Consider the following 25,582-nt stretch of genomic DNA (forward strand, 5'->3'; position numbering starts at 1 on the left):
GAGCGCGAGCGGCGGCGCCCCCGTGTCAGCGCCTGCTTAATATTAACAGGGGCCCTCTGAATAATGCTGAGAGTGAGGTCAGCGCCGCGCTGAGGTCTGGAAGGACAAAAACCGCAGAGCGGCCCTTTAAAGTTTTAACAGCTCGTTTCACGCCCTTTCAAAATAAAAGCCCCTCGACTTCATCAGAGGGGGGACCGGGGTTCACAGCGGCTGAAGATGGTCGCAGTGATGTCACAGCCTGCTGTGGAGCCGGCCAATCAGCACCATCAGCTAATCCATATTCATGATATGTTCCTATGCAAACTAGCATCTGTTTTCCAACAACACGCCATCTGCCTGAGGGACGCTCCGATTAACGGAGAGCGTTTAAAAAACAATTATTACATGTCACACACACACACACACACACAGGTCATGATGTCGCAGCTTCAGACTGTCTGACTGCATCACTAAACTTTTCAGGGAGGGGGTTAAACTGCAGGAAGCTGAGGGGGGTCAGCGCCTCCACCTCGCTGCTGCCGGGCCCTCCAGGTCCCTGCTCTCAGGAGGAAGGAGGTCCTCATTAACAGCTCCCACCGCTCTGCCCTCTCTCTCCACCTTCTCTGAGAAGGTTCGCTGGGACGGTCCTGCGTCTGCCGACAGCTGCTCGTTAGGACACGCCGAAGGAACGAGGTGCTCGACACCCCGCACGCCAGCGCTGCATGTTTTCACACAGACACACAAACACAGCAGGGCGCCTGCTCCTGTGCACTGTTTGGACGTTAGCTTAGCTTAGCACAGAGGTTACAGGGTTCCACGCACTGCCTCCTCCTGACCAGCGCAGTAAATGATGAGTGGCTGACACACACTCCTCGCTCAGTGGGCCGCAGCCATCTTTAATCTGGCAGGAAAGGTGGACGGTGTGTGTTTTTGCAGGACTCTCCTCCACAGCCCGACATGAAAGGCGGCTGTGAGGAAGTCATCCTGTTATGGTCAGCTGATCCTGGAGGGGAGTTCACCTCTGCTCGCCGTTTCAAAGCCAAGAAGCAAAAGGCGGAGAACAAAGCAGCTCTGTGCGCTCTGTGTTTGTCTCCGTGTCTCTCCCCTCCTCGTCCTCCATCATCTTCACAGACGCACTTTAGCAGCTCTATTATTTCGTAGCCTGTGAAAACAGAGATATGAACAGTGCGTAAAATCATAAATAGCTGATTTCTCCCCAGACTTGTCAGAGCGGTAATCAGAGAGCAGGAGCGTGTTACACCTTGTTCTTCTTTACTTCGGTGCTGCAGGGCTTTGCCGAGCAGAACACAGAGAGAACACAGGCGCCATAAAACATTCAGCACCTGATGCAACGGTGATTTAAGTTTGTTAATGTTTGTCTCGCAGCGTGCCAAGAAGCCTCCAAAGCCCGAACCTCCTCTCTCCGTTTCAGCCCATAACTCAGGCCTTGTTTTCTTTACAAGCTGCTTCAACAGGCGGGAAATGCAGCATCATTTTCCACTGCAATTAAGAGGGAGGCCCCGGTGCCAGCTCCGAGCATGGCTCTGGCACCTTCCAGCCTGTTTCTGGAAAGACTTAACAGGCCCCGGCTGCATGTCTTGGCTCGGAGCTGGGAGCTGGAGGCAGCCTCCCCTGACGTCACCCTTTAAGAAACGGCTCCCCTCCACATGAAGGGAGGCTTGCTGCGATTATCGGCGTGGTTAATAAGCCCAGTGTGGAGCCAAAGTTAGCAGAAAAGCTCGAAAAACCGGCGGCGTCCTCGTCTCCAGCTCCACATTACAGTCCATTTATGCAGAGCGCCGCTCGGCCTGTCAGCGGCTAATCATCGCAAGGATGATCGATGGTGTTTATTTTCTGATGATGGAACGCAACCCCCTGCCTGATGATAATTGTAATAAAAAGGACAGATCAAGCCGGCAAACTTATTAAATTATCAGACCATAATTTGCATTAATGCTGGCTGCAGAGCTGCGAGTGTGTGTGTGTGTGTGTGTGTAGGGGGGCTGACGGGCCCGGCGCCGCCTCGTTACAGAGTCCACCTTCAAGCGCTCACAGTGCCCTTGGCCCCCTGCAGATCCTCAACATGGCGTGATGACATAATGACACGCACGTCACATGACTGACAGACACCTCAGTGTTCAGAGCCACTTCCTGTGGACATAAACTTGGACAGAACAGGACAAAGGGACGTCCTGTGATTCAGACATTCAGCTAAACAGGAGCATTAGTGCCAGGGCGGTTTCCCTCTCAACTCTTGGTGACACAGAGCAGCAGCCCGGGTCACCAGAGAGGTCAGGCTGTGTAGTTTCCATCGATGTTTGAAGCGCCTCCCTGTGATGAAGACTTCTGAAGATACTCAGCAGAGAAGAGGGGCCGTCACAGGGTGTAGCTGTGCGCTCTACACAAACAGCCTCACTGGTTAAAAGTCATCAAGAAACCACTGCAGACAATTTCCAAACATATCAAAGATCCCAACACACACACAGCATCTGTCAGGAAGGGCCCTCAGACCCGCAGCGCAGCCCAGATGGACCCTCCACCATCAGAGGCGAGCCATCATTAAGGAGCAGAGGACGTGTTTAACTGTTTGAACGGGTCTCAGAGGGGACGGGAGCTTCTGGTCGGGAGCCAGCTGGACGGAAACCATCCAAATAAAGAGCGGAGGAGAAGAACAGAGCGCCGCGGCTAATGGGGCCGCGCCGCTTTTAAGTGCGTCGTGCCAGAGGAATACATGGATGAGGAGAATTCAGAGCAGAGCGGCTTCAAAACCGAGCAACACAGGACGGCTTCACACACGTCTGCAGAGCCTCAGAGGAGCCCCCGTCACGTGACCTCCATCACACACACACTTACCACAGAGGAAGGTGCAGCCTGCGTCTCATCACAGCAGCCAATCAGGACGTCCCGAGGCCTCTGATGACCTGACGCACAGGGGATCTGAGACACCTCCATACATCCAGCTTCTGTCCCTTCATCCAATCAGCCTGTTTCATCCCGAGCTGCTGATGATGAACACCAAACACACAACAGGTGTCAATAATATCTGCTGTGACGAATATTACAAATTAACAACCACAAACACAAATAAAGCTAAATAACACGTGTAGTGTACAAAAATACAGAAGAAGACAGACTATGCTTTTAGCTAGCTCATAACAAATGCACACTTACACGTCACAGACCGTGCTGCTGAACTGTGGATTCAAAAATACACAAAAAACACACAAAAAGTCACCAAACACACACACGCATGCACTTCCGCGAGTTACTGACGGACTTCTAAACGCGTGAAAGCTCGGTAGATTAACGGCTACATCGCGCTACACTGCCCCTTCTGGCCAAAGTGAGGAACAGCAGGTAAAATGGCTGACCGCGGTTAGCTGAGAGGACAGAAGGAAAAACAACACGGGAACAACAACAAAATAACACAAACATCGTTTGTTTAGGTAAAAAGTGCTGCATTTTATTCAGCGTGTTTATAAGACAATTATTGAAGGTTTATTTTGTGTCGTTAATTTAAAAACAATCGATCCCGGAAGTGCTAACGTGCTAACAAGCACTTCGTAGAAGAAGAGAGAAAAAAAACTCAGGTGGCTTCTGGGAAGTGTAGTGAAAAGTTACAACTTTAACAAGCGGCCATCTTTGAAAGGCCTGCGCTCCAGGCCGGTGTTTGCGGGTGAGAAGCGGACAGAAAGGCGGTTTAAACGCGGCTCCGGGCTGCGGTGCGGCCCCGTTAAATAATCATGATGAATAATGACGGTGTGCGCGGGGCCCTCCGGGGCGGACTCCGAGTGTCAGCCTGACAGGTCTCAGTGCAGCTCGGGGCCGGCCCGGGATGGAGTTGTCTCCATATTAAGCAGGCGGATTAGACCTGTTAAACGGAGGGCAGCGCGGGGACGAGCTGCGCGCAGACCTCCGGGGTCTGCATCTCATCAGCGGGGAGGGGGCAGCGGCCCGGCCCGGCCCGGCCCGGCCCGGCCTCTGGCCCGCCTCCACCACACCTCACGTCTTCCAGCTTCCACAAACTGGAAGTGACCCAGGGACCCTGCGCTTCTGCCAGCCTCCGCGCGCGCTCAGCCCGGCCCTACCCATCATGCGCAGGGGCCGCTCCGAGCTCCCAGGGGCCCCGGCGCGCTCCCTGCCATCTGCCGTGATTTATAGAAAACGGCCGATGATTTATGAGCCAGTCATCTCACAATGAAGTCGTTCTCTTTCATTTGCGCGACCTCCCGACCTCAGCCGCCACTCGCAGCCAGGACGGGAAACGCGCGCTAATCATACACTATGAGGGCCTTTAAACAGGGGGGGGCGTTAATGAAATTAATTTCTACCCGCACGCGCATACTGATGATGAAGCACGCGGGGCCACCGCGGAGAGAGGCCCCGCCCCCCACCGCGGCCGGCGCTCATCCACGAACCAAGCGCGGCCCCGCTCAAAGAGCGCGCACAGACAGGTCCTTATCGATCCCCGAGGGGAAGTTCACGATCAACTAATGAGAGTTTAATTCCTAATCTTAGTTTTAATTTATGTTTCAACAAATAATCACAAGTGTGACTTTTGTTGTTGTTAAATCAAAAATGATTGAAAATAAGGAAGCAGCTTTTGTTCAGCTGTTTTAATAACAGTAACACAAATGTTCCCAAATTTATAAATATGATCGATTACCTTTAAAAAAAAAACTTCCAAGATTCCAATGGGAGTGTTGTCCAGGCCTGCACACACAGCAGTGTAGTGCTCATCAGAGTGCTCGGAGCGCCACCTGGTGGCGGGTGTTTGCCCATCACACTCCATCAGTTTGTATTTTTTTTTTTATCGTTCTCAGTCTTTTTGGAGAACACCTGTGACGTTCGTGCGCAAGTGCCCATGGGAAGTGTAGTCCACAGAGTGTAAAGGATGAGGAGACACACGAACAGAAGGGTTTATTTATTTATTTCAAGTTCTGCAAAGTCTATCACAGGTGAAAGAGAACCAAACATGGAAATATGTACAGTCATACACAGGAAATCAAACATAAATATTACTCAACAGGAGCCATGCACAGGAAGTGGTTTCATGGAGAGGAAGCTTATTTACAGCTCTTCGCCCACACATGGAGTTCTGCTCGGCGTCCACAGTAAGAAGCAGAGTTAGTACAGGTTAGTTTTGTACAGACACGTTTCCAAAGGCACACATTCAGGAAGAGGTTCTACAGAGGCTCACATCCTACTGTGACATGCACTTTATACTGTACAGAGAAGTAAAGGGAAGTGAGCGCCTAACACTGGACCGGATCAGGAGGCCACATTCAGTCCAGAGCCCATCTAACTGTCGAAGTGCTGAGCTGACGGGTGGAGGAGAGACGCCGTAAGGCCTGGGAACGCTGCGTCACAGCGCCCCCTGGCCTTCTGGAGGCTGCTCCGGTGTTCACTCACCTCTCCTCCTCCTCCTCCTCCCACCTAAACCCTCAGCTCACACACACACACACACACACTGGAGTTATTAGGCGCATTTGTTAGTATCATGATAAGCAGCAGTAACATTTTATTATAGATGCACTTTTTTAAAATTAAAAATAAGAATGACCAGCGAGAGGAAGACGATGGAGACCTACAGAGCTCCAGGCTGCGTCCCTCAGAGTTTATTGCTAATGTGCAGGCGTCTTATTCTTCAACCCTGCGTCACGCTGGCACTTCACCATCCATCCGTCAGCGCTGTCAGAGGAACTCGGATTGTCTGATGAACTTCACATTTTTTAAGGTCAAGTGACTTCTACATTCATCACCTGCTGATGATTCAATTTAAAGACCTCCGCTTTAACATATAAATATATATATGAATATACAAGGGAGTATTTGGGGATCAAACAGTAGTCTCCAGTTTGGACTGATTCACATTGCTGCTGTCACTTCAGGGGATTATTTTAGATTTCAGATTCTTAATAAAAACTACTGTGTAGTTTTAAAACTCAAATTTAGTTTGAAATCACATTAAAATATTCTGCTGCTTAACAATCACTGGCCAGCCAAATGATCCTGATTCTCTTCTTCGTTAACAGACTGATCCACCCACACAGGTGAGACCCATTCAAAGCTCTTTACATTCATGTACTATAATAAGGTCTGATGTGTCGAAGCCAAACATTGTTCCATAAGTGGGTTAATACTGACAGCCGCGGCGAGGAAGGAGCTCCTCTTCGCTCAGACTCACCTCCCGCTGGCAGAGATTCGTCTCAGAAAGACGGCCGGGAGGAGGAGGAGGAGGAGGAGGAGGAGGAGGAGGAGGAGGAGGAGGAGGGGTTCCAGGCCTCGACGAATGGTTGCTATGGTGACTTCCATCACACTCTGATGGAAGTCTTAAGGCTCATGACTCTAGTGGTAATGTGGAGGATCGGGCGGAGGGTCGTGAAGCCGGAGCCACGGCGCCACGAGCTCCTCGCCAAGCTTCACCAGCAGATGAAGGATGGGACGGATGGTGAGTCTGGTCCTACGAGGGAAACGTTCATGATCCCACTGCTGAACGCCTGACGTGGGCTCTGCTGCAGCGGGTCAGTAGGAGGAGATGTCGGAGGAGCTGCTGCTGTTGCTGGTGGAGGTCTGAGCCCTCTTGATGTACAGGTTGAGCAGCTTCATCTGCAGGGGGGGCAAGACAACACGAGGTTAAACATGATGGCGTTGTCAAGGAAATGGAGGCAGGAAGTGAGCGCACCTTGCTGCCGGTCAGCTGAGCCAGGTACGGCTTCAGCTCCTCCCCGATCACAGAGTAGATGGCCACCAGGCAGAAGACGCTGGCCTTCCTCACGCTGCTCTCAGTGTTGTCGTAGCCCTGCAACATCACACAGCACTGACTGAGACCGACCACCACAAAGCCGCCTCACCACACCGCCTCACACCACCTGACGCCGCCCGCCTCACCTGCAGGAGCCCGGGGATGATGTCGGGCAGCAGCTGATGCAGCGGCTCCTTGGTGATGCGTTCGATGGCCCTCGTCTGCATCTTGATGGCGGCCAGGTTGATGGGGTAGTCGGCCGTCTGCACGATGGGACAGAGCACCTTGATGCACTGCTCCGGGTGGATGGAGCCCGCCAGCGTGGAGGCCGCCTCCTCAGCTGCTCGCACCACCTTCAACCAGCAGAGGAGAGGATGTGAAGGAGGGTCCGACGGAAACCTGTTTTCATACAAAGCCTTCAGACCTCACCTCCTTGTGCGAGTCTTTGTGGGCCTCCAGCGTCTTCATGATGGTGAGCTCAGCGTAGTTCTTGAAGCGGGCCGGCTGGTTCCTCAGGACCTCCTTGAGGACTCGCAGAGCGAGGGCCCGGATCGTGTGCTGAGAGGACACAAACCATGCAAAATCACACAGACATTACAACGACGACTGACAGGCAGCGGCTCGGGTCCTCACGTCTTTGTCTCCCAGCGTCTCCAGGAGCAGCAACAGCATGGTCTTGAAGTGTTCCTCCCACACCACCAGGCTGTCCTCACGGGCCACCTTCAGCAGCTCCAGAAGGGTCCCCCGACGCTCCTCGGGGCCCCTCTCCCCCGCCTGGCCCTGTGAGAGCTCCTTCAGCAGCTCCCCGACCAGCTCCAGCTGCTCTGCAGGGCCCGCTGTGTGAGGACGGAGACGTGTTAGTCTGTGTTACATTTACAGTCCTGTAAACTGTCATCAGGAGCTCACCGGGGAAACCTTTGGGGTTCAGGATCTTATTTTCAACACACTCTTGTCGGCGGCCTGCGAAGGAGGACAGGAGAGAGGGAGACTTTAAGCTTTAGAGACACAAGGGGACAGGGTACACCTTTCAAACGCTGACCGTCTCTCAGCTGCTCCACCGCGTCCTCGTACAGCGCCTCCTTCAGCGCCGCCTTGTCCAGCGTGCCGATGCTGTCCGTGTAGTTGTACGGGTTGTACTCTCTGAACCGCGGCCCGGCAAACGATCGTGGCGAAGGAGTGTTCAGCAGAGACGTCTTGTTATCCAGAGCCGTGCGCCCACCCTCCACCACGTCCCCGCAGTCCGGGGACGCCCCGCCTCCAGGCTGAGAACACAACGGCATGTCAGACATGAATGAAACATAAAGGTGGTGCAGAGACGGTCTGACACGCACCACGCCGTCCCTCTTGCCGTCCCGTCTCAGCGGATCCATCAGGTCCTCCTGGCTGCGGAAGCTGAAGTTCTGGATGGCCTCAGTGACGCCGCGCAGAGAGCTGTAGATCTCCTCAGAGTTCAGGTTCTCGCTGTCGTACTCCAACATGCTGGATACAAAAACAGATCATCGCATGCGGTCAGCTGTGTGTACAGATTATAATCCTGTCTGATTAAGGATGAGGACACTTTCCCTGACATGGACCAAACAAAGTCCACCAAGAAGACACTGAAACATGACGACAGGAGGTTCCGACCATGACGGGAAGCAGGCAGCACCGTGCTCCACAGTGTGTCAGAGTGCACGTGCAGAGCCGTGCATGTTCACAGAGAAGTGAGGGACACAGAGACATGTCCTCAGCTCAGCAACGTCCAAAACACGAAGCAGACTGATGGAGGGTGCAGACACAGAGAGCAGATGGAGGCACAGAAAGCAGAGGAGGCAGGGAGGAGGAGGAGGAGGAGGAGGAAGAGGTGGAGGAGGAGGAGGAGGAGGAGAGGCAGGAAGGAGGAGGAGGAGGAGGAAGAGGCAGGAAGGAGGAGGAGGAGGAGGAGGAGGAGGAAGAGGTGGAGGAGGAGGAGGAGGAGGAGGAAGAGGTGGAGGAGGAGGAAGAGGTGGAGGAGGAGGAGGAGGAGAGGCAGGAAGGAGGAGGAGGAGGAGGAAGAGGCAGGAAGGAGGAGGAGGAGGAGGAGGAGGAGGAGGAAGAGGTGGAGGAGGAGGAGGAGGAGGAGGAGGAGGAGGAGGAGGAGGAGGAGGAGGAGGAGGAGGAGGAGGAGCAAAAGAAGCAGGCTGTCAGAGTCAGAGGTTCATACCAGGGGAAGGAGGAGGAGGGAGGAAGGAGGAGGAGGAGGAGAAGGAGGAGAAGGAGAAGGAGGAGGAGGAGAAGGAGAAGAAGGAGGAGAAGGAGGAGGAGGAGGAGGAGAAGAAGGAGGAGAAGAAGGAGGAGGAGGAGGAGGAGGAGGAGAAGGAGAAGAAGGAGGAGAAGGAGGAGGAGGAGGAGGAGGAGGAGGAGGAGGAGAAGGAGGAGGAGGAGGAGGAGGAGGAGGAGGAGGAGAAGGAGGAGGAGGAGGAGGAGGGAGGAGAAGGAGGAGGAGGAGGAGGAGGAGAAGGAAGAGGCAGGAGCAGAAGAAGCAGGCTGTCAGAGAGTCAGAGGTTCATACCAGGGGAGAGGAGGAAGAGGAGAGGCAGGAAGGAGGAGGAAGAGGTGGAGGAGCGGGAGGAGGAGCAGGAGGAAGAGGCAGAAGAGTCAGAGGTTCATACCAGGGGAGAGGAGGAGGAGGAGGGAGAGGGGAAGCAGGGTTACCTGGGTGAGTAAGCTCGCCGCAGGGCCTTGAGGGAGGAGTGGGCAGTGGGTGGAGGTGGAGGAGGAGGGGAGGGGAAGGGTGGAGGAGGGAACTTGGAGAGTCCGTCTGCGCTCCAACCCCACAGCCGACTGTAACCAGCCGGGGAGGAAGAGGAGGACGAAGAGGAGGGAGGAGAGCAGTGAGAGAGAAGGCAGAGATGTGAGAAACTAAAGAGGCAGCACTGTTGTCAGAGTTAGTACAGCAGGGATTATGGATTATTAGGGATTATTAGCACCCTGACATGACGGTAACATGTGTCAGTTAGTCCACACTGTGCCCCTCTTCTCTGACCTCTGACCCCGGCCGCGGGTCAGGAGCCTTCTCCTCTAAATTCATTAAGTGAAGATCATGAAGGCACCACAAGCTTCATCAAACCGACGTCTGAGTGATTGTGGGAATGAAGGAACTGGCAGAATCAGAGGATCAGCTGTGTTTAAAACGGGAAACATGGCGGCAGACCTGGGAGAGAGGCCGCCGTGGGAGCAGTTGGTGGGCGAGGTCAGCGGGCTGCTGCGGCTGCTGGGCTGGCGAGGCGGAGTCCGACCGGCCGGGTTACTGGGAGACACCTGCAGGCCGACAAAACACAGACAAATCACTCAGGACATCAGTGTGTGTCTGTGTGTGTGTGTGTGTGTCTGCGTCTGTACCATGCTGATGCCGCTGTTGGCGCTGGCGTTCCTCAGGTGGTTGTGCAGCAGCTTGGTGGTGCCATCCTGGAAGGTTTTAGGCAGAGCGCCCAGCAGCATGGTGAACTCTGGTGTGTTCAGCTCAAAGAGGGCGATCAGCACCACCTGGGCCGCCTGCACACACACACACAGACACACACACACACACAGTAAAAAAACAAAGCATGAATAGCTGAATGCAAAACTGAAAGAGACATGATTCGTTCAAACTGCATCATCATCATCATCATCATCATCATCATGCAGAAAGCTTCTTGTCCATCTCCAGATTCTGAACATGACTCATGCTGCGGTTTTAGGAGTGATTAGTGCTGAAAGGGTTAATCCTTCATGGCTGCACAGACACCCTGCAGACCGCGGCTGCGTCCTGTCAGGTTAGAGGTCATTTATGCGGCTCATGCCGTCTGATGGAGCATCTACCTGCTTGCACCTCTCCTCCAGGTTGCCCTCCCCGGGCAGAGAGGCCACGGTGCTGGGTCGGCCTGAGAAATCCTCCCCTGCCCAGTTATGAAGGGTCTGGGGGTGTGGCGGATGGAGGAATGAACATTAGGAAAATAAAAATAATGAGGAAGCAAACAAAACAAACTGAAAGAACAAACAAAGAAACACTACAACGAACACAGAACCAGGAGAAGACGCAGGCGGCGCTGAAGCTCCGTCCCGCCTCCTACCTTGCGGACGTCGGAGCTTTTGGGCTCGGTGGTCCACGTGATGATTCGAGAGACTGCGAGGCGCGTCTCGCTGGAGTTAACGAAGTCGGCGGGATCCATCTGGCGAGCCAAAGCCTCGATGTAGCGCAGGATGGCCACTTTCACCTTCAGGTTGGGCGTCTGCGTCTGATCCACGATGAAGCGCATCAGGATGTTGAACTGCTGCTCAAACGGGAAGGATTCTCTGCAGGGGGACAGGGCTGAGCGTCAGGCACCACACAAACATCACACTCATCCCCGTGCTGAAGGACCGGTCACCTTGTGACATCCAGGGCCTTCTGGACTTTGGCCTGGACGGAGCCCAGCAGGTCGGCCCCCATCTTCTTCAGCAGCTGAGTGAGCAGGACAAAGAGCCAGTCCTGCAGGTCGTCCCTGTGCAGGATGATGAAGTCCACCAGAGTCTCCAGGAACATGCTGAAGACCTGAGGCGGAGACAGAGAGGGGTGATGAAGAGGAGGAGCGGGACAGGAGGGACTGTGTGTGGTCTGAGGTGCTGCGGTGTGACATCACACAGGGACGAGGTGAGTAGGACTTACTCTCTGTGGTTTGTTAGAGTCCGCAGCAGCGAGGACGCATGCAACAAAAAACACTCTGTTAGTTCGTCCTGTTAGTTTCCCCCCGACAGACGGAGGCTCAAGCCGCTGCAGCTAAGCTCCACCCCCCACGTTCTCTCACCTTGCTGTGGGGGTCTGCAAACATCCTGGTGAAGATCTCACAGAGCCTCTTCAGCTCCACCCGGCTGAGACAGAAACAAGCAGCGCGTCAGTCAGCCGTCACGGCTCATGATTAACCTCCACTCTCCTCACACTCACCTGAGCGTCCTCTGGCTCTTCAGCAGGTTCTGCAGTCCCAGCAGCCCCTCCTTCCTCTCGGACCAGTTGGAGCTGGCGCAGTGGTTCAGCACCTCCGCCACGTCCTCCGTCTGACGCATGTAGTGAGGCGCCACGCCGCCGTTGCGGGAGCTGTACGAGCGCTCCGAGCAGGCGCTGGAGGCGTCGCTGTTGGCGTCGTCATCGGAGTACATGCCTGGCGACTCAAAGCGCCGCCTCACCGGCCTCCGCTGAGTCAGAGGAGAGACGACAGTGAGACAGCAGCAGCGCGACGCAGGATCTACCATGCAGCTAGAGAAACGGCATGCGTGAATGAAGAGGGGTGGATGAAGCTATGTTTGATTGGCTGTCACTCTGAAGAATGTGAAGACATGTGAGGAAATGTTTCACAGCTGACTTTCATCCATGTTTAAAAGCTCATGCTCTGCATGCGGTAACACGGAGGATTAACGGTTTGTACCTTACTCCTCGAGTCTCCTAAGAGCTGAACGTTTACACCGAGAGAAGAGCACAGAGGAGATTACTGCAGCATTATACAGCAACTGGAAAAGTCTGAAAGTCAACCACACATGATGCGTTTGTACCAGAGCGTCTGCCACGGCCGCCTCCACCTCCGTGCCCGTGTTGAGGATCCTCATGGCGTTGACGGAGGCCGAGATCCGAGCCTGATGGGACAGTCGGTCTGCAGAAGGAGAGACGTCACACGCAGGCGTCAGAGGCGAGGAAACATGAGGGATGAAAGATGCAGGTAACAGGCAGGATGAGGCCGCACTGAGAAACGTCCGATTGACAGAAGCAAACGGCCTCTGTGTACTTTAATGTTTTAATGAGCTGAAACAGCATGAGATGATGTGTGAGAGTCTGAGCAGTGAGATCAATCAAAAGAAGCAGCAACATAATGCAACAACCTGCATCTTCACAACCAGAACCAGCCAAGTCTTCCTCCTGCCACATGAAATGTTTCTGTAATTGTGAAGATCAGGCTGACTGAGGCCATGCAGGAGACTCTTCACTCTATCAGGAATGTCAATGAGAGCTTTGCGTCACATTGTTTTTATTCTCGGGTCACCTGAGTAGCACTCTGCAGAGGACAGGGCGCTGGTGGAGCGGGAGTGACGGCGGGTCGCTGGAGGAGGACGCAAGATCAGGAAAGACCAGAAGGAATTATTTCAAACTTCTAACGAATAAAACGTCCACATCAGCCTCAGAGGATTTGGAGACAGAATCTGGACATTTAAAAGAAGCATGCAGAGGAAGAGGAAGAAATCTAGCACTAAACTGGATGGATGGGGGGAGGGGGTTCTGTCTTCAGTACCATACTCACCCAGGGGGGAGAAACCCCTGGCAGGGCTGGTGTCACGGCTGCTCTCGCGACTGGTTTCGCGGCTGCAGCCCTGACTCATGCTGGGTCGAGGGATTCGACTCCGGGCTGGAGAGGTGAGGCAGAGACAGACAGACAGACAGAGAGCAGTGCAGGGGGACAGTTTAGCTTGTAGCACAGGAAGCAGGACACTGACACACCTGAAGGTCTGCAGACATGGTTAGTCAGGCAGGAGGAGGAGGAGGAGAGTCAGACTGCAGGAGGTGCAGGGTTAGTATGAGGAGAAGGAGCCAGGAGAACTGGTCATGGGAGGCGCTTGTGCACGTCGCGCTCAGGAAAAGGTGGTGTGGTGCTTTCACTTTACAAACTCATCTCATCCGTTTCCCGCTCAAAACCCCTGCCTCCTCCTCTTCACTGTTCTGTAATGAAGGAGTGCTCCTCTTCCTCCTCACCTGAGCCTGATCTGCTGGGGCTGGTCTCGCGGCTGCAGCCCTGGCTGCGGTGACCTCGAGGTCGGCTCTTGTCGGACGGGCCGGCGGAGGCACCGCTGGCGGTGGTTGCGGCGGCGGCGCCGCCCATGGTCGGCCTGGGGATCCTGCCGTAGGTGGAGCTCAGCAGGCGCCCGGGAGACCCTGAACGACTGCCAGCTGGGACAGAAGACAGACGTTTGTCAGAAAGACCGCAGACAGCTGCTGAACCTGCAGATCGGGACGCCGCTCACGTTGGGACTGCGAGACGACTTTCCCTCGGCTCCGACCCCGGCTGTCTGTCACCGACGGGCCGTTTCCTGCACTCGTCCTCCTCGTTCGCACTCGACCTGAGGAAGCAGAGGGCGAGAGGACAGAGAGAGAGAGTGAACGGAGCATGAAGACAGCTGCTGTTAGTGAAGGAGCAGTGAAGTCATAGCTCTCCTACAGGGAGCAGCTGTTTGAGGGGTTTGAGTGGGGGGGGGGGGGTGGTCACATTACAAACATCTGTCACTGAGAAGAAACTGTAAGAAGACAATCCTTTCCTCGGAGACAGCTGTGGGACTGTGTGGACAACAGATGGACGTGTGGCGTGCACATCAACACACCGAGGGACAGGTCAGCCACATGCAGCAGTGTCCGACAGACTCTGACATCACAAGGTTTGTTTCAGAGTTTACTGACGTCTTCAGCGCTCAGGTGTCCATGTTTACTCCTCTACATGATCAATAGTGTGTAGAGTCACATAATCGATGGCAGTCCTGCCTCTGGGTCCGGTGCTGACAGGGTTTCAGGACTCTCACTGACAGCAGCAGAACAGGGCTGAACGTTGTGGAGGAACCACAGGAAACCATGCAGACAGTCCATGCACTGACAGTTCCAAGACCATGACCACCACTACAGTACTGATGGGAGACATGGAGGAGTGTGTCCACACACACACACACACACACACACACACACACACACACCAACACACAGCTTACCATCTGCATTAACAGACCACGGGCCGTCTGACAGGTGGGCAAGCCCAGGAGAGACACAACAAGGGTTCAGGGTCAAGAGTTTAAGATCAGATATGCTGGAGGAAGAGGTGAGTTGGAGGGAAACAGCTGGGACCAGCCCATGTGGACAAAGACGTGCCTCTACAGGGACACTTGGGACACGTTTACTTTACTTTTGCCCCCCTATGCGTGTGACCAGCTGTCTTACCGAGTGAAGCATAGGATCCGGGAGGCAGAGCCGAGGCCGAGCTGAAAGGCGACGCCTGCACGGCGGACGGCACAGCGGGCATCCTGGTGCGGGCGGTGGCGGTGGCCGCGGCGTTCACGTCCACGTCGCTGCGAGACCGCTGGAGCGAACTTGGGGAGGAGGCTGCAGCAGGTGTGCGGGAGGCGTGGCCGGCTTTGGCTGGAGGAGGATCAGAGAAGCGATCGTTATTGATCAGGCACATCATGGTACACAGTGCAAAAATCATCGCTGAGTCCTTACATCTGGCCGAGCTGCTTCCAACGGTGGTCTTTACTGACAGGGGTCGACTGTGGAGGAAGACATGAAATACGTGAGTGAGGACACAGTCCTCCAAACTGAGCTGAGACTGAGCGAATCATTTAAAGGAGCAGGATGGTGCAGCGCCCCTTTAAATCACAGAAATAGATCTATGATCAGTCCTGGATCGGCAGACTAACTACTAAAAGATCAATCAGAGAGGAGGAGGAGGAGGAGGAGGAGGCTTACTTCAGACTCTCCTGAGATGAAGAGGACGAGCGATCAGAGGCCGGCAGCGACATCAGACTGTCTCCGCTCCTCAGGTGAGCCTGCAGAGCCTTCTGATAGGACGACTCCAGCCCCTGGTAGAGCTGCTCCGCCTCCCTGCTGAAGTGTCCGTGGAAGCTCCAGTAACATCTGCAGCAGCAGCCAAACACATCTGTATCCAAACTATTCTGCCTCAGCGAGAGATGAGAAAATTCATTTTGGCCGGGTGGTGTGACTTACTTCCTGGCAACAGAGCGAGCTTCGGCGTCTGCGTCATGGATCCCTTTCTTTATAGTCTCCATTAACACTGCCCCATGTCTGCAGACAGAGAGTCAGAATATGTGAACTACAAGCATCACAAGCACAGATACATGTATGAAACCCGGGCTCGGGTCCTCAGTGACGGACACATTAGGGTCGGTTCTGAAGAATCGATGGGAAGCAGAGAGCTCCCCTGATACTCGCGGGTCATCTCGGGTTTCTCCCTGGCGGCAGAGGCAGGAAGCAGCCAGGCAGAAACACAATGAGCCTTTTGGAGGCGGACAGAGATCCCCCTGGCATCGCCATGGAAACTGCTGAGATAGACCTTGACCCGGCTGGTGTCACATTTCCTCACAAGGTAGCACGCAGAGCCTCCGGCCGCTCACACACACCCGTGCCCCTGCTTCTCCCGTTTCTTAAGTAATCCATTATTTTCTGTTTATAAATGTGTAATCCCAGAGTAATCCCTTCTCACCTCTCCAGGGAGCTGGTCTGCCATTCCTGCAGCAGCAGGTCCAAGAACTCATAGCAGCGCCTGCAGACAGGAAGTGGACTTTAGCACAGGAGCGCAGTTTAGGAAGAACAAACATGAGGGGACGGGGACAGTCTCACCTTCTGACCGCCACAGATTTGGAGGTACAGTTGCTGGTGATGATGGGGATTAGTCGAGGGTAGTGTGTGCGCTGCAGAATGAAACCAGCTTGTTAGAAACGGCTGTCTTAATCTGCACAGATTACAGCGTATCTGACAACAAGCAGCCTTCTCTTCTAGACATAAAACATCCTCACAACGCTGCCTCAGCCATGTGAGAAAGACAGCAGGTACGTACTCGGAGGATGAGGCGGATAGCGGCCACGCCAGAGGTGGCCATGACTTTGGCACTGTTGGGGACCAGGTTGAGGAGAGTTGGCATGATGGCCTCCGCTGCATGGTCGAAGCGGCTGCCGAGGACCGATGACAAGTGGCTGGAGACGGGAGGAGGACAGAGCTCAGCTTCTTTATCCAGGATACACAGACTCAGAGCTGGGGTCCAGAGTTCCTGAGGGAACCCTGTGACCTTTAAACGTCTTACCCCAGAGTGATGCAAGCCTCTCTCACCACCTGAGACCGGAGGTCCTTGGCGGACAGTTTGAACGCCGCCTCCATGAGCCGCAGCTGCTGCGGAAAGCCGTCGAACTCAGCTGCGCCAGCCAGCAGCAGCGATCGCACCTTCTTCAGCTGCAGGAGCACAAAAAAAAAGAGTCAACAACAGTCAGCAAGCCTCACTGAGACAGGAGGGGGGGGTCAGGTCTTACAGCTGCCACTCTGAGCTCCCAGTCCCGCTTGTCGTCTGACAGCACGTCTCGAACCTTCGTCATGGCCTCCTCCACCTCTCTGTTAGAGTAGATCTGATGGAGGAGCAGAGGTGCTGAGTTCACGTCCTCATGTCCTTATTACATCTCTGTGACAAACACGCCCTCCTTACCTGCACCGTGGGAACATCCTCGAATGCTTGGATGAAGTCCTCCTCATCCACAGCTCCGGCACCAGACCCGTCCCTCCCTGCAGAAGACACAGAGACACGCAGACAGGATTTAAATGGAGGACACTGCACATCATGAGCGAGGAAAGTCTGAAGGACAACATGGAGTTCCATGTTGATCAGACCGTCAAACATCAGATGGAGGTTCTGGCTCTGACCTGCAGACTTGGCGGAGGCGGGGCGTCGGAACGAACCCATGCTCACTGCCTTCCTCCCGGACAGCGAGGCAGCTTTGGACGAAGAGGAGGAGCGGCCGCCGTCCACCGAGTCATCGTCCTCAAAGTTCTTGTCTGGAGGAAGAAGAAGAAGAAGAAACAGTGGCGGTGGGCTCTGGTCACATGACGCAACAGAAAAATGGCAGCACGGAGGCTGCAGGCGGGCGCATTCTGACATTTCTGCATGTTGACTTCAGCTGACACATAACTCACATTCCTACATCAACATAACGAGCTAACGGCGGGGAGGGGAGGTCAGACTCACAATGCCCTGACAATAAAGGCAACAATTAGTCCAGTGTTCCCGGTCAGGAGCCCTGAGGAACCACAGGAGCATGAGCACACACTCCGAGCAAAGAGCCTGCTGACGGGATGATATTCAGAAGTATTGATTACTCAGAATAATAACGACTTCATATTTTCATGTTCAGCAGAATCAAAGCTGTAAAAGAGACACAGGCCTGTGAAAATGTCTCCTGTGGTGGACAACAGAGCGCCACGTGAGGCCCCCCCCGAGCTCAGGAATCTGCCCTGGAAGCAATCAATCCTTTTTCATTATTCAGAGTTTACACACACACACACACAGCAGGGCACCCAGCCAACACATCAGTCATCAGGTTGCAGTTTTTCCTCCATGGACCAAAGTGTCGTGCAACACCTCTCAATATCAACACAAGGTGACTGAGGGAACAACACAACCTCAGCTGTGACCTGAAGTCGCACAGTTTATGTAAACACAACAGAGCAGGAGGGAAACCCAAAGAGACCCAGTCTGAATACAAAGAGCCATTTAAACCCTCAACCCCTAAAGGATCCACTCAGGTCTGCAGAGGAAGAGGTCACACTGCTAACAGCACAGCAGCAGACTCCGTCCTGTTCCTGCAGCTCGGCACCGCTGCTCACAGACGGACAGTCCGGCTGCATCACGTCCTGTGTGTCTCAGCTGGGAGCAGGCCGTGTTTACATTCCAGACCACGCAGATTTACAGCCACCGCCACGCTTCCTTTTCCCTCCTTCCTGTCGTGCCTTGGCACCGGTCACTGATCACAACCATCCCCTCTCTGTTAAATCAGCAGCAGCAGCAGCAGCTTACAGGAGCAGATCCGCCTGCAGACCAGTTTCCTCAGCATGCCGGCAGACGGTCAGGTCCCCCCTCCAGCGCTCTGTGCTCCTCACATCTTTTCCTCTAGCTGAGGAGAAACAAGAGGGGAGGAAGACGCCCAGCCTCCTCCCTCTCCTGTCAGGGAGCATGTGCCACAGGATACTCTTCGTCTTCGTCCTCTAGTTCACTTCTGATGCACACACGCAGTCAGGACCAGGATGGAGGAAGTGGAAGAGAGAGGGTGGAGAGAAAAGGATGAAGGAAAGGAGGAAGAGGAGGACTGGACCAATGGGAGGAGAAGGGAGGAGTCAGGCAGGGATAAACTAAGTGTTCAATATGGAGGCGGGGCTTGGTGGGTGGAGCCAGGGATGAAGGACAGCTACAGTGTGATGGTGACTCAGGAGAGAGAGGAAGCTGCTGCTCCGTCAGTGTTCAGCAGGCTTCCTCCGTCAGCCTGCAGCAGCTGGAGCCGCTTTTTCTGCACAAGGTCGCTGCTGCTCGATATATAAGACACAAGATGGAAGCAGCCGCCTCTCACCAGCTGCAAGTAGGTCAACCAGAGTCCACGTGAAGCTCATCAACGTGCATCACAGCTGCACCTTTAAGAGGTCAGGCGACACCAAATCTCCACCCAGCCAATTAAATATTTCAGAGGAGCATCACAGCACAAACAGCAGCCCTGCTCCACATCCACCAGATGGCAGCATGCGCCACATGTCTGACAGGATTTACATCATGAACAGTGAGCATTCATCCAACCAGGAAGTCAGCGAGTCCCAGAGGATTCGATGTAAACAGACCTGCTGATACACACCTCTATGATTCTGATCACATGATCAGGCCGAGCACCTCCTCTGCATGGCAGGTCACAGGTTTTCCTGCTGGCAGTGTCTCAAAGTCTTTGGGGGCTCAGAGCCTGATGGAATCTGACAGCTGATCCCCCTGGTGCAAATCCACAAAATGACCAGGAGGAGAGGAGCGTGGGAGAGCACAGACCTGCAGCTCCGGCTCAGGACTCCACATGAGAACTGGTTCCACTGCACAGTGGGAAACACCCCCTTGCCTTTCACCTGCAATTCCCAACCAGCTGCAACAACAGAGGGAGGGACATTCCCACACTAGCATCGGGCCCACCTTCTCACCAGGTTCACTTCAGGCATGCACCCCCAACCCCTCCTTTAAATGAGGAGCAGCCTGACCCGTCCTCACTTCTGGACAACAGCAGGCAAAACGCTTCCTGTCTGCTGTCCCCCTGTCTCTGTGGAGGGGACTCTTCCTGTCTGTGACAGCCACAGGAAAGACTGTGCACGTCCTGACTCTGTTCAGCACTTTCAGGTGATCCTCTGTGCACTTATTTAACAGCGGTGAGAGACTCTCTGCTGCACGGCGCTCCGTGTGTCTGCACAGGCTCCATTATTCAGGAGGTTTCCAACGGTGCAACCCAAGTCCTGCTGGCAGCCAGGTGCCTGGTCTCTGCAGGACCTCCTGAGGAGGTGCACGTCACACGGCCAGCCCAGAGAGGTAGAATATGACACCAGGTCTGTGCTGAGAAGTTATGAAGAAATCCCTTTTAAAAGATCTGAATGTGTGAGCAGAGCAGAGCTGGATCACACGCACCACTGAGCTCCAGCTCCTCATTATGACCCCGCTGTAATTAGAAGGCTGCATGAGCCACAGACCCCGGCGGTCGGACAACAGAGAGTCAGCTGTTACATCAATAAGACAAACACATGACTCCTGCAGGTCTGAAATGTAAGTTTACCTGCGAGCTTTCCAGTGTGGACCTAACCGGAGCAGAAACTCTGCCGTCCTGTCCCCAGCTCAGAGCTGCTGCACTGCTGCCTGCCTCCTCCCTTCCCCTCCAACCTGGTCTTGTGACTGTGGGGATGACAGCTGACACCACTCCTACAAAATAAGAGCCCTCTATCGCTTGTGCTTTGTAGCTTCAGCTTCCTCTGCTGCTTTTACTAACAAATCCCCACAAAAAAACCACTGTGTGAAAGTCATGTGACCACAGTGAGGAGGCCTGTTAGCTGGGAGGCACATAAACCAGCTTAATGCCATCCTGCCTGCAAACATCTCAACATCTGGCACAAAGCTAAACCTTTCTATCCCGGTTCTGCAGGGTCAGGCTTTCAGTCAGTCACACAAAGGAACCGGCTCAAGTTGCTCTCTGCAAACACACCCTCTGCAAAGACTGGAAACCAAAGGACAATGCTTCTGTCTGAATCCCATAAAAACAAGCAGCTACTCTCACACTCAGACCACAAACACCGGAGAAAGCTCCTGGGACCATGAGATGAGATCTTACCTGACAGAGGTGACAGCACCATGTTCCCCGACCTCTGAACTTCGTCAAACTTACTGAAGATGACGTTCAGCCTGGAGACAGAAGCAGGGGACAATCAGCACTAAAAACTAATCACGATTAATTGTGGCATTTAGCCGATAACGATTAATTGATGACAATTGCACTGACATGTTTTTGACTCTAAATCACCAAATTGTTCTAAAATGATTCTGACAGATCATCAGTCAAGTGAACGCCTTCATTCTAACAGGTTAAAGTAGTGATCAGGCCCAAACCAGCCATGTTTGAAATATGTATTGATAACAGAGGCACAAACTGCTTCAAAATAATAATGAAGCAAACATTTAAAGTAACTTTGTCCTTCAAATGTTCTTATCTTCAGGTCACAGAGCATGTCAACGTTAACATTAAACAGGACAAATAAGTTCAGAAAAGTCACATCAGTGATTATTAAAGTTAAAAAAAATCTGTGTGCAAATGAACCTGTGACTGAATATGTCCCACACTAGAGCATGTTTTCACTCAGACTGTAGAACAGCAGCAGAAAAACAAACAAACAAACCGGACGATTCCACATTTAAATGTGTGTGTGTGCAAATCAAGCTGCCTTATGTTCTTCCAGCGCGTAGTTTGGTCGTAAGCAGCACAATGACTAAACGTACCGCGGATTCTCGGCTGAGTGGAATTCTTTCAATATCTGCTGGAGGAGACTTCGCTGTTGTAATGTTTTCCTTTCTTGCTGTGGAGTCCGTAAATAAAGATCGGGAGGCAGTCGGAGTTCATTCCTTTGATCCAGCAAACATCCAGTTGCTATGGCAACAACCAATGCTTTACACCTAATGCATGTCGCGTATGCGTGTGCATTCGTGCTCCGGCTTATGGTGACAGACGTTGAACCTCTGTTAGGAACGTGCTGCTCCGCATCATTTAACTGAACACCGCTGCCTTCCGCCATTATTGTTATTGTGGGCTCACGTGTGCGCTTGAGGGCGATGGTGAGAGTACGTCTCACACAAAAATGCGTCATCATGACGACACGCGACTAATCGCCGTAATCGATAAGTGACAAATATTAATCGGTGACAGTTTTTCTGACGATTCATTGCACACGATACGATTTTGCACCAGCCTAATCGGCACCAGCCGGTGTCGTGATGTGAGGAAAAATAAACGAGTGTGGCTTATTTCAGGCTCCCCGGAGAGCGGTTAAATAGGCCAAAGTGAGAGCTCAATGCATCCAAAAATACACCGGCGGCGGCGGCGGACTGGGACGCCTGCTGGGTAATACCCGAACAAACACTAATAATCACAATGTCAAAGTCAGGAGGCGCTGCTCGGGACACACCGTGACTGAGGCAGACCCTTCTTTCCCAGGTCGATTCGCACTCGCTCTCCAACATGGCGGTAGATCTCCACCAGGCAGTTCATGGCTCCATCACGCACCTACAAGCAGGAAGTAGAGCACAAACAACAACATGAGCAGAACGCAGCGAGGCTAAACTACGTTCTACTTCCTTCCTCCCTGACCAAAGGAAAACAACTTCTATTTCTTGACAGCTGAGAAGACAAGAGCTCCAGTGTGCATGTTTGGCATTGAGAGGGGAAGTTCATGGGCAAGGCTTCCTGTCCTCTACAGGAAGTGTGATTCCAGTGATGATAGACCTCTGCAGCACATCAGGGGACAACACACCCCGCTGCACAGCGGGCAGAGGACGGACATGATGGCTACAGAGGACGCCGCAGGGCTGCAGGACGACTGTAGCTCGGCTGTAATTATGACACTTCACCAGCAGAGGGCCGTCAAACAGAGCTGTGAGGCAGACACAGGAGTAAGTCAGGAGGGAGGACACACCTGACTGGTGGGATCTCCGAGGAGGTTACAGATGTGAGGAACGATTTTACTGAGCGTCAGACTCTGGGATCCAAACCTGAGAAAGACAAAGACAAACAAGATGTCCAGGGGGTGCTGTGACAGGAGCCATGGATCACACAACATGTCCACATGTCCCACTTACACATTTAGAGTTGAGATGAGACACAGGCACAGTCCTTCTCTGGTCCTGTTGTTCTTGTGTTTGAAGCCTCCCATCATTCGCTCCCACACAAACTGAAAGGTGAACGTGTGTCAACGTTTTACACTTAAACACTTAAAGCAGCCGCTGGACAAACAGCTGTGTGTACCTGTGGGTTAGCAGCTTGGTCCATGATCTTCAGTAAGAGCGCTTGGTCCTGGTCTCGAACTTGGTCTTTGGCGTCCCCCAGTCGATCGATCAGGCTCGGCAGAACTGAGCCGACACAGAACAAACAAAGACAAAAGAATTCAGAGAGCGGGCGGGAAAATAAAAAAAAACAAGGATTTAAAGTCAGTACAGGGACTCACCTGTTCCAACCTGTGTCCTGAACCTGTCCTGCAGCCTGCTGACCAGAGCTGACAGAATATCCATCCCAAGTAAAACCACCTGACACACACACACACACACACACACAGTGACAGAGTCATTATCCTCCAGAAACTGAGACAGAAACGAAACAAACAGCTGCAGCAACAGCAATACACTGGGAACTAGCCTGCAAAGGATTATGGGTAATTTTTTCAAGCTTTTGCTCTAAAAAACACAAACTACTGTAAATAAATGTTCTGAACATGGTGGAACCTCGACATACGGACCCGGCCTGTCACTCCGTGTGCTGAAGCACAAACCCGACACCCCACCATGAGAGAGGACGGCACTCACACTACACAATACCAGCTCCGAGCCACTGGCTGCAACTTTCCTTGTCATGGGGTGGTTCGGGAGACTCAATGAACGTGTAGTGAGAGCTTCCCTGCTGACACCATATCAACACATGCGCACCACCTGAGCTTCGTGCTCGGGCCACGGTGCAATTTTTGGAAACTCTCTTTGACTCTGAGAGGAAACAGCGGCGTGCAAGAAAAAAAAAAGACCAGGATGTGTCCTCTGAGCTGCCCTCTGCTGGACACAGGGCGGAACCACGTCCTGAGCGTGAGGCTCATAAACACACAGCCTCACATGTAAGTGTTGACTTTTACTGCCAGTATCGGTCTGTATCTGTCACTGGCTGCACGGCCGCTCATCTACATCACAGCCATCCAATCGATTGACAGCGGCCATTATTCTGAGAGCACGCCTCCGTCCTCCTCACACTCACAGCAGAGGAAGGAAGTCCACCTCCACCTCCTCCTCCTCCTCCTCCTCCTCCGCTGGCTCGGTCACAGAGGGAAGGAAACTGGGCTAATGGTGCTGGTAAATTAAGCTCGCAGCCACCACCGACGACAAGTTCGCCTGGGAGCCTCGTCCCCATTATGGCCCCCCCAGAGGAGGAGGAGGAGGAGGAGGAGGCTGCGTTTCCAGGACAGCACAGGAAGCAGACATTTGATTGGTTACATTTTGGTGTGTGAGATACTGAAAAGCCATGTCCTTACCTGTACATCCACCTTATTGATTAACCAGCATGTGTCTGCATAAACTACACACACTATCTCACCAATCAATCAGCAGCAAACCGACTGTGTGTCTTCATGTGTTCTCCCCGTCAGCGGCTTCTGGTTCATTTTAAGAGGACAGATGTGGAGCGTGTCCCCCTTCCTCCCATCTCTGCTCACCTTGAAGTTGCTGGAGTTGACCCAGGAGCTGGCCACAGCGTCCACCATCCTGTCCAGCCCGGTCTGGTCCTGCTCCAGCTCTGGAGACTTCTCCTGGTCCAGGATGAGCTCCATGATCTCCTGGCCCACCTGGAGCCTCTTCCCCAGGTCCTTGTGCAGCACCTGCTCCAGCAGGTACTCCATGCTCACCTCCTCCTCCTCCTCCATGGCTGCAGGCAGTCAGAGGGCACCAGCAGACCTCCAGCCGGTCTCACGCTTGGTGTCCTTACAGTTGGCAGGACCTGCTGCAGGTTTTGACCCCCTTCACTCACGCGTTGTTCTCTTCAGGAGGCGGCTGATGCCGATGATGTGAGCACCGGGACATGCTGCGACGGGCTGCGCCGGACACAGCCGTCCATCCTCTGTGTCCACATTAAAGCAGAAAGAAGGACAGTGAGTGTCCAAACAGCGCGCTCAGGTCCAGCCGAGTGTCCGGCGGTGCTTAGCCTGCTAGCTGCTAGCTTAAAGAGACACCGAGGCTGCTTAAAGTTTAGCTAACCGAGCGTGGAGCCGCAGATAAAACAGTTTATTTAGCTCTTAGCTCTGACAGCTAGCACAGCTCGCTATTAGCCAGCTTTTACCCCAAAATACAGTGAAGCTAGTGTTAGCTATGCGGGCTAAAGTTAACTCGTTAACGTCCACAGAGGTGAACCGTTAACCTTTACCGTGCCTGAGCTGTTATTACAGGGTTAACCAAACAGTTATTGATTCAGTGGCCGGCTGCGGACTCACTCACCGGATGGTCTGGACGACTCGTTCCCAGAAGAAGAAGAAAAAAAAAAGTCCGAAGTGGCGGCGCTGCCTCCGGCCGCGCTCCCGTCCCCTCACATCAGCCCCGCGCCGCGCTCAGCTCCGGGAGCCTCGGCTCATGTCCGCGCCGCCGAGCCTCCGCCGGCCGAACCACACACGGAGGTTAATAGACGAATAAATTATTATTTAGCACAGCCAGGCAGAGCTTGTCCCATTCCAGCCGCCGTAGAGCTAACGGGGTGAAGGGAAAGGCGCAGAACGACGACCCTTGCAGGCAGGACGGAGTAACTACACGCAGCCAGGCAGAGGCAGGGATGGAGGGATGGGTGGAGGGAGGGATGGATGGGCGGGTGCAGGGGTGGAGGGAGGGATGGATGGAGGGAGGGATGGATGGATGGGCGGGTGGAGGCATGGGTGGAGGGATGGATGGGTGGGTGGAGGGATGGATGGATGGGCGGGTGGAGGGATGGGTGGAGGGAGGGATGGATGGATGGAGGGAGGGATGGATGGAGGGATTGATGGAGGGATGGATGGGCGGGTGCAGGGGTGGA

At 53.7% G+C, this 25,582-nt stretch overlaps 1 protein-coding gene and 1 non-coding gene across 13 annotated transcripts; one reads left to right on the plus strand and one right to left on the minus strand.

Moving 5' to 3' along the window:
* Positions 1-4,893: 4,893 nt before the first annotated feature.
* Positions 4,894-25,265, minus strand: LOC114431971 (CLIP-associating protein 1-A-like). 12 transcript variants are annotated; one of them, XM_028399669.1, is made up of 40 exons: positions 25,018-25,265; positions 24,243-24,643; positions 22,998-23,076; positions 22,799-22,902; positions 22,633-22,724; positions 22,470-22,545; positions 21,963-22,060; positions 20,618-20,688; positions 17,148-17,279; positions 16,933-17,009; positions 16,763-16,855; positions 16,540-16,685; positions 16,297-16,432; positions 16,080-16,150; positions 15,943-16,002; positions 15,447-15,524; positions 15,189-15,356; positions 14,943-14,989; positions 14,664-14,861; positions 13,706-13,801; positions 13,437-13,631; positions 12,988-13,092; positions 12,248-12,345; positions 12,124-12,147; positions 11,646-11,893; positions 11,509-11,572; positions 11,370-11,372; positions 11,092-11,255; positions 10,795-11,017; positions 10,544-10,639; positions 10,085-10,237; positions 9,897-10,003; positions 8,056-8,203; positions 7,764-7,986; positions 7,631-7,684; positions 7,358-7,560; positions 7,154-7,282; positions 6,871-7,077; positions 6,665-6,781; positions 4,894-6,588 (listed from the first exon to the last, which is right to left on the minus strand). In XM_028399669.1, exons 2-40 carry the CDS (start codon positions 24,447-24,449, stop codon positions 6,505-6,507), a joined length of 4,674 nt encoding a protein of 1,557 aa, XP_028255470.1. In that variant the 5' UTR covers positions 24,450-24,643; positions 25,018-25,265; the 3' UTR covers positions 4,894-6,504. The 12 variants fall into 12 exon arrangements, with proteins under 12 accessions (XP_028255470.1, XP_028255476.1, XP_028255472.1 ...); XM_028399675.1 differs by lacking the exon at positions 12,988-13,092; XM_028399671.1 differs by lacking the exon at positions 12,124-12,147.
* LOC114432758 (U4atac minor spliceosomal RNA) lies at positions 23,387-23,515 on the plus strand. Its single transcript, XR_003670322.1, has one exon. It is a non-coding gene; the product is annotated as a U4atac minor spliceosomal RNA (small nuclear RNA).
* Positions 25,266-25,582: the final 317 nt, after the last annotated feature.

This window comes from Parambassis ranga, chromosome 2 (assembly GCF_900634625.1).
Source record: "Parambassis ranga chromosome 2, fParRan2.1, whole genome shotgun sequence".
Classification (NCBI taxonomy): Eukaryota; Metazoa; Chordata; class Actinopteri; family Ambassidae; genus Parambassis; species Parambassis ranga.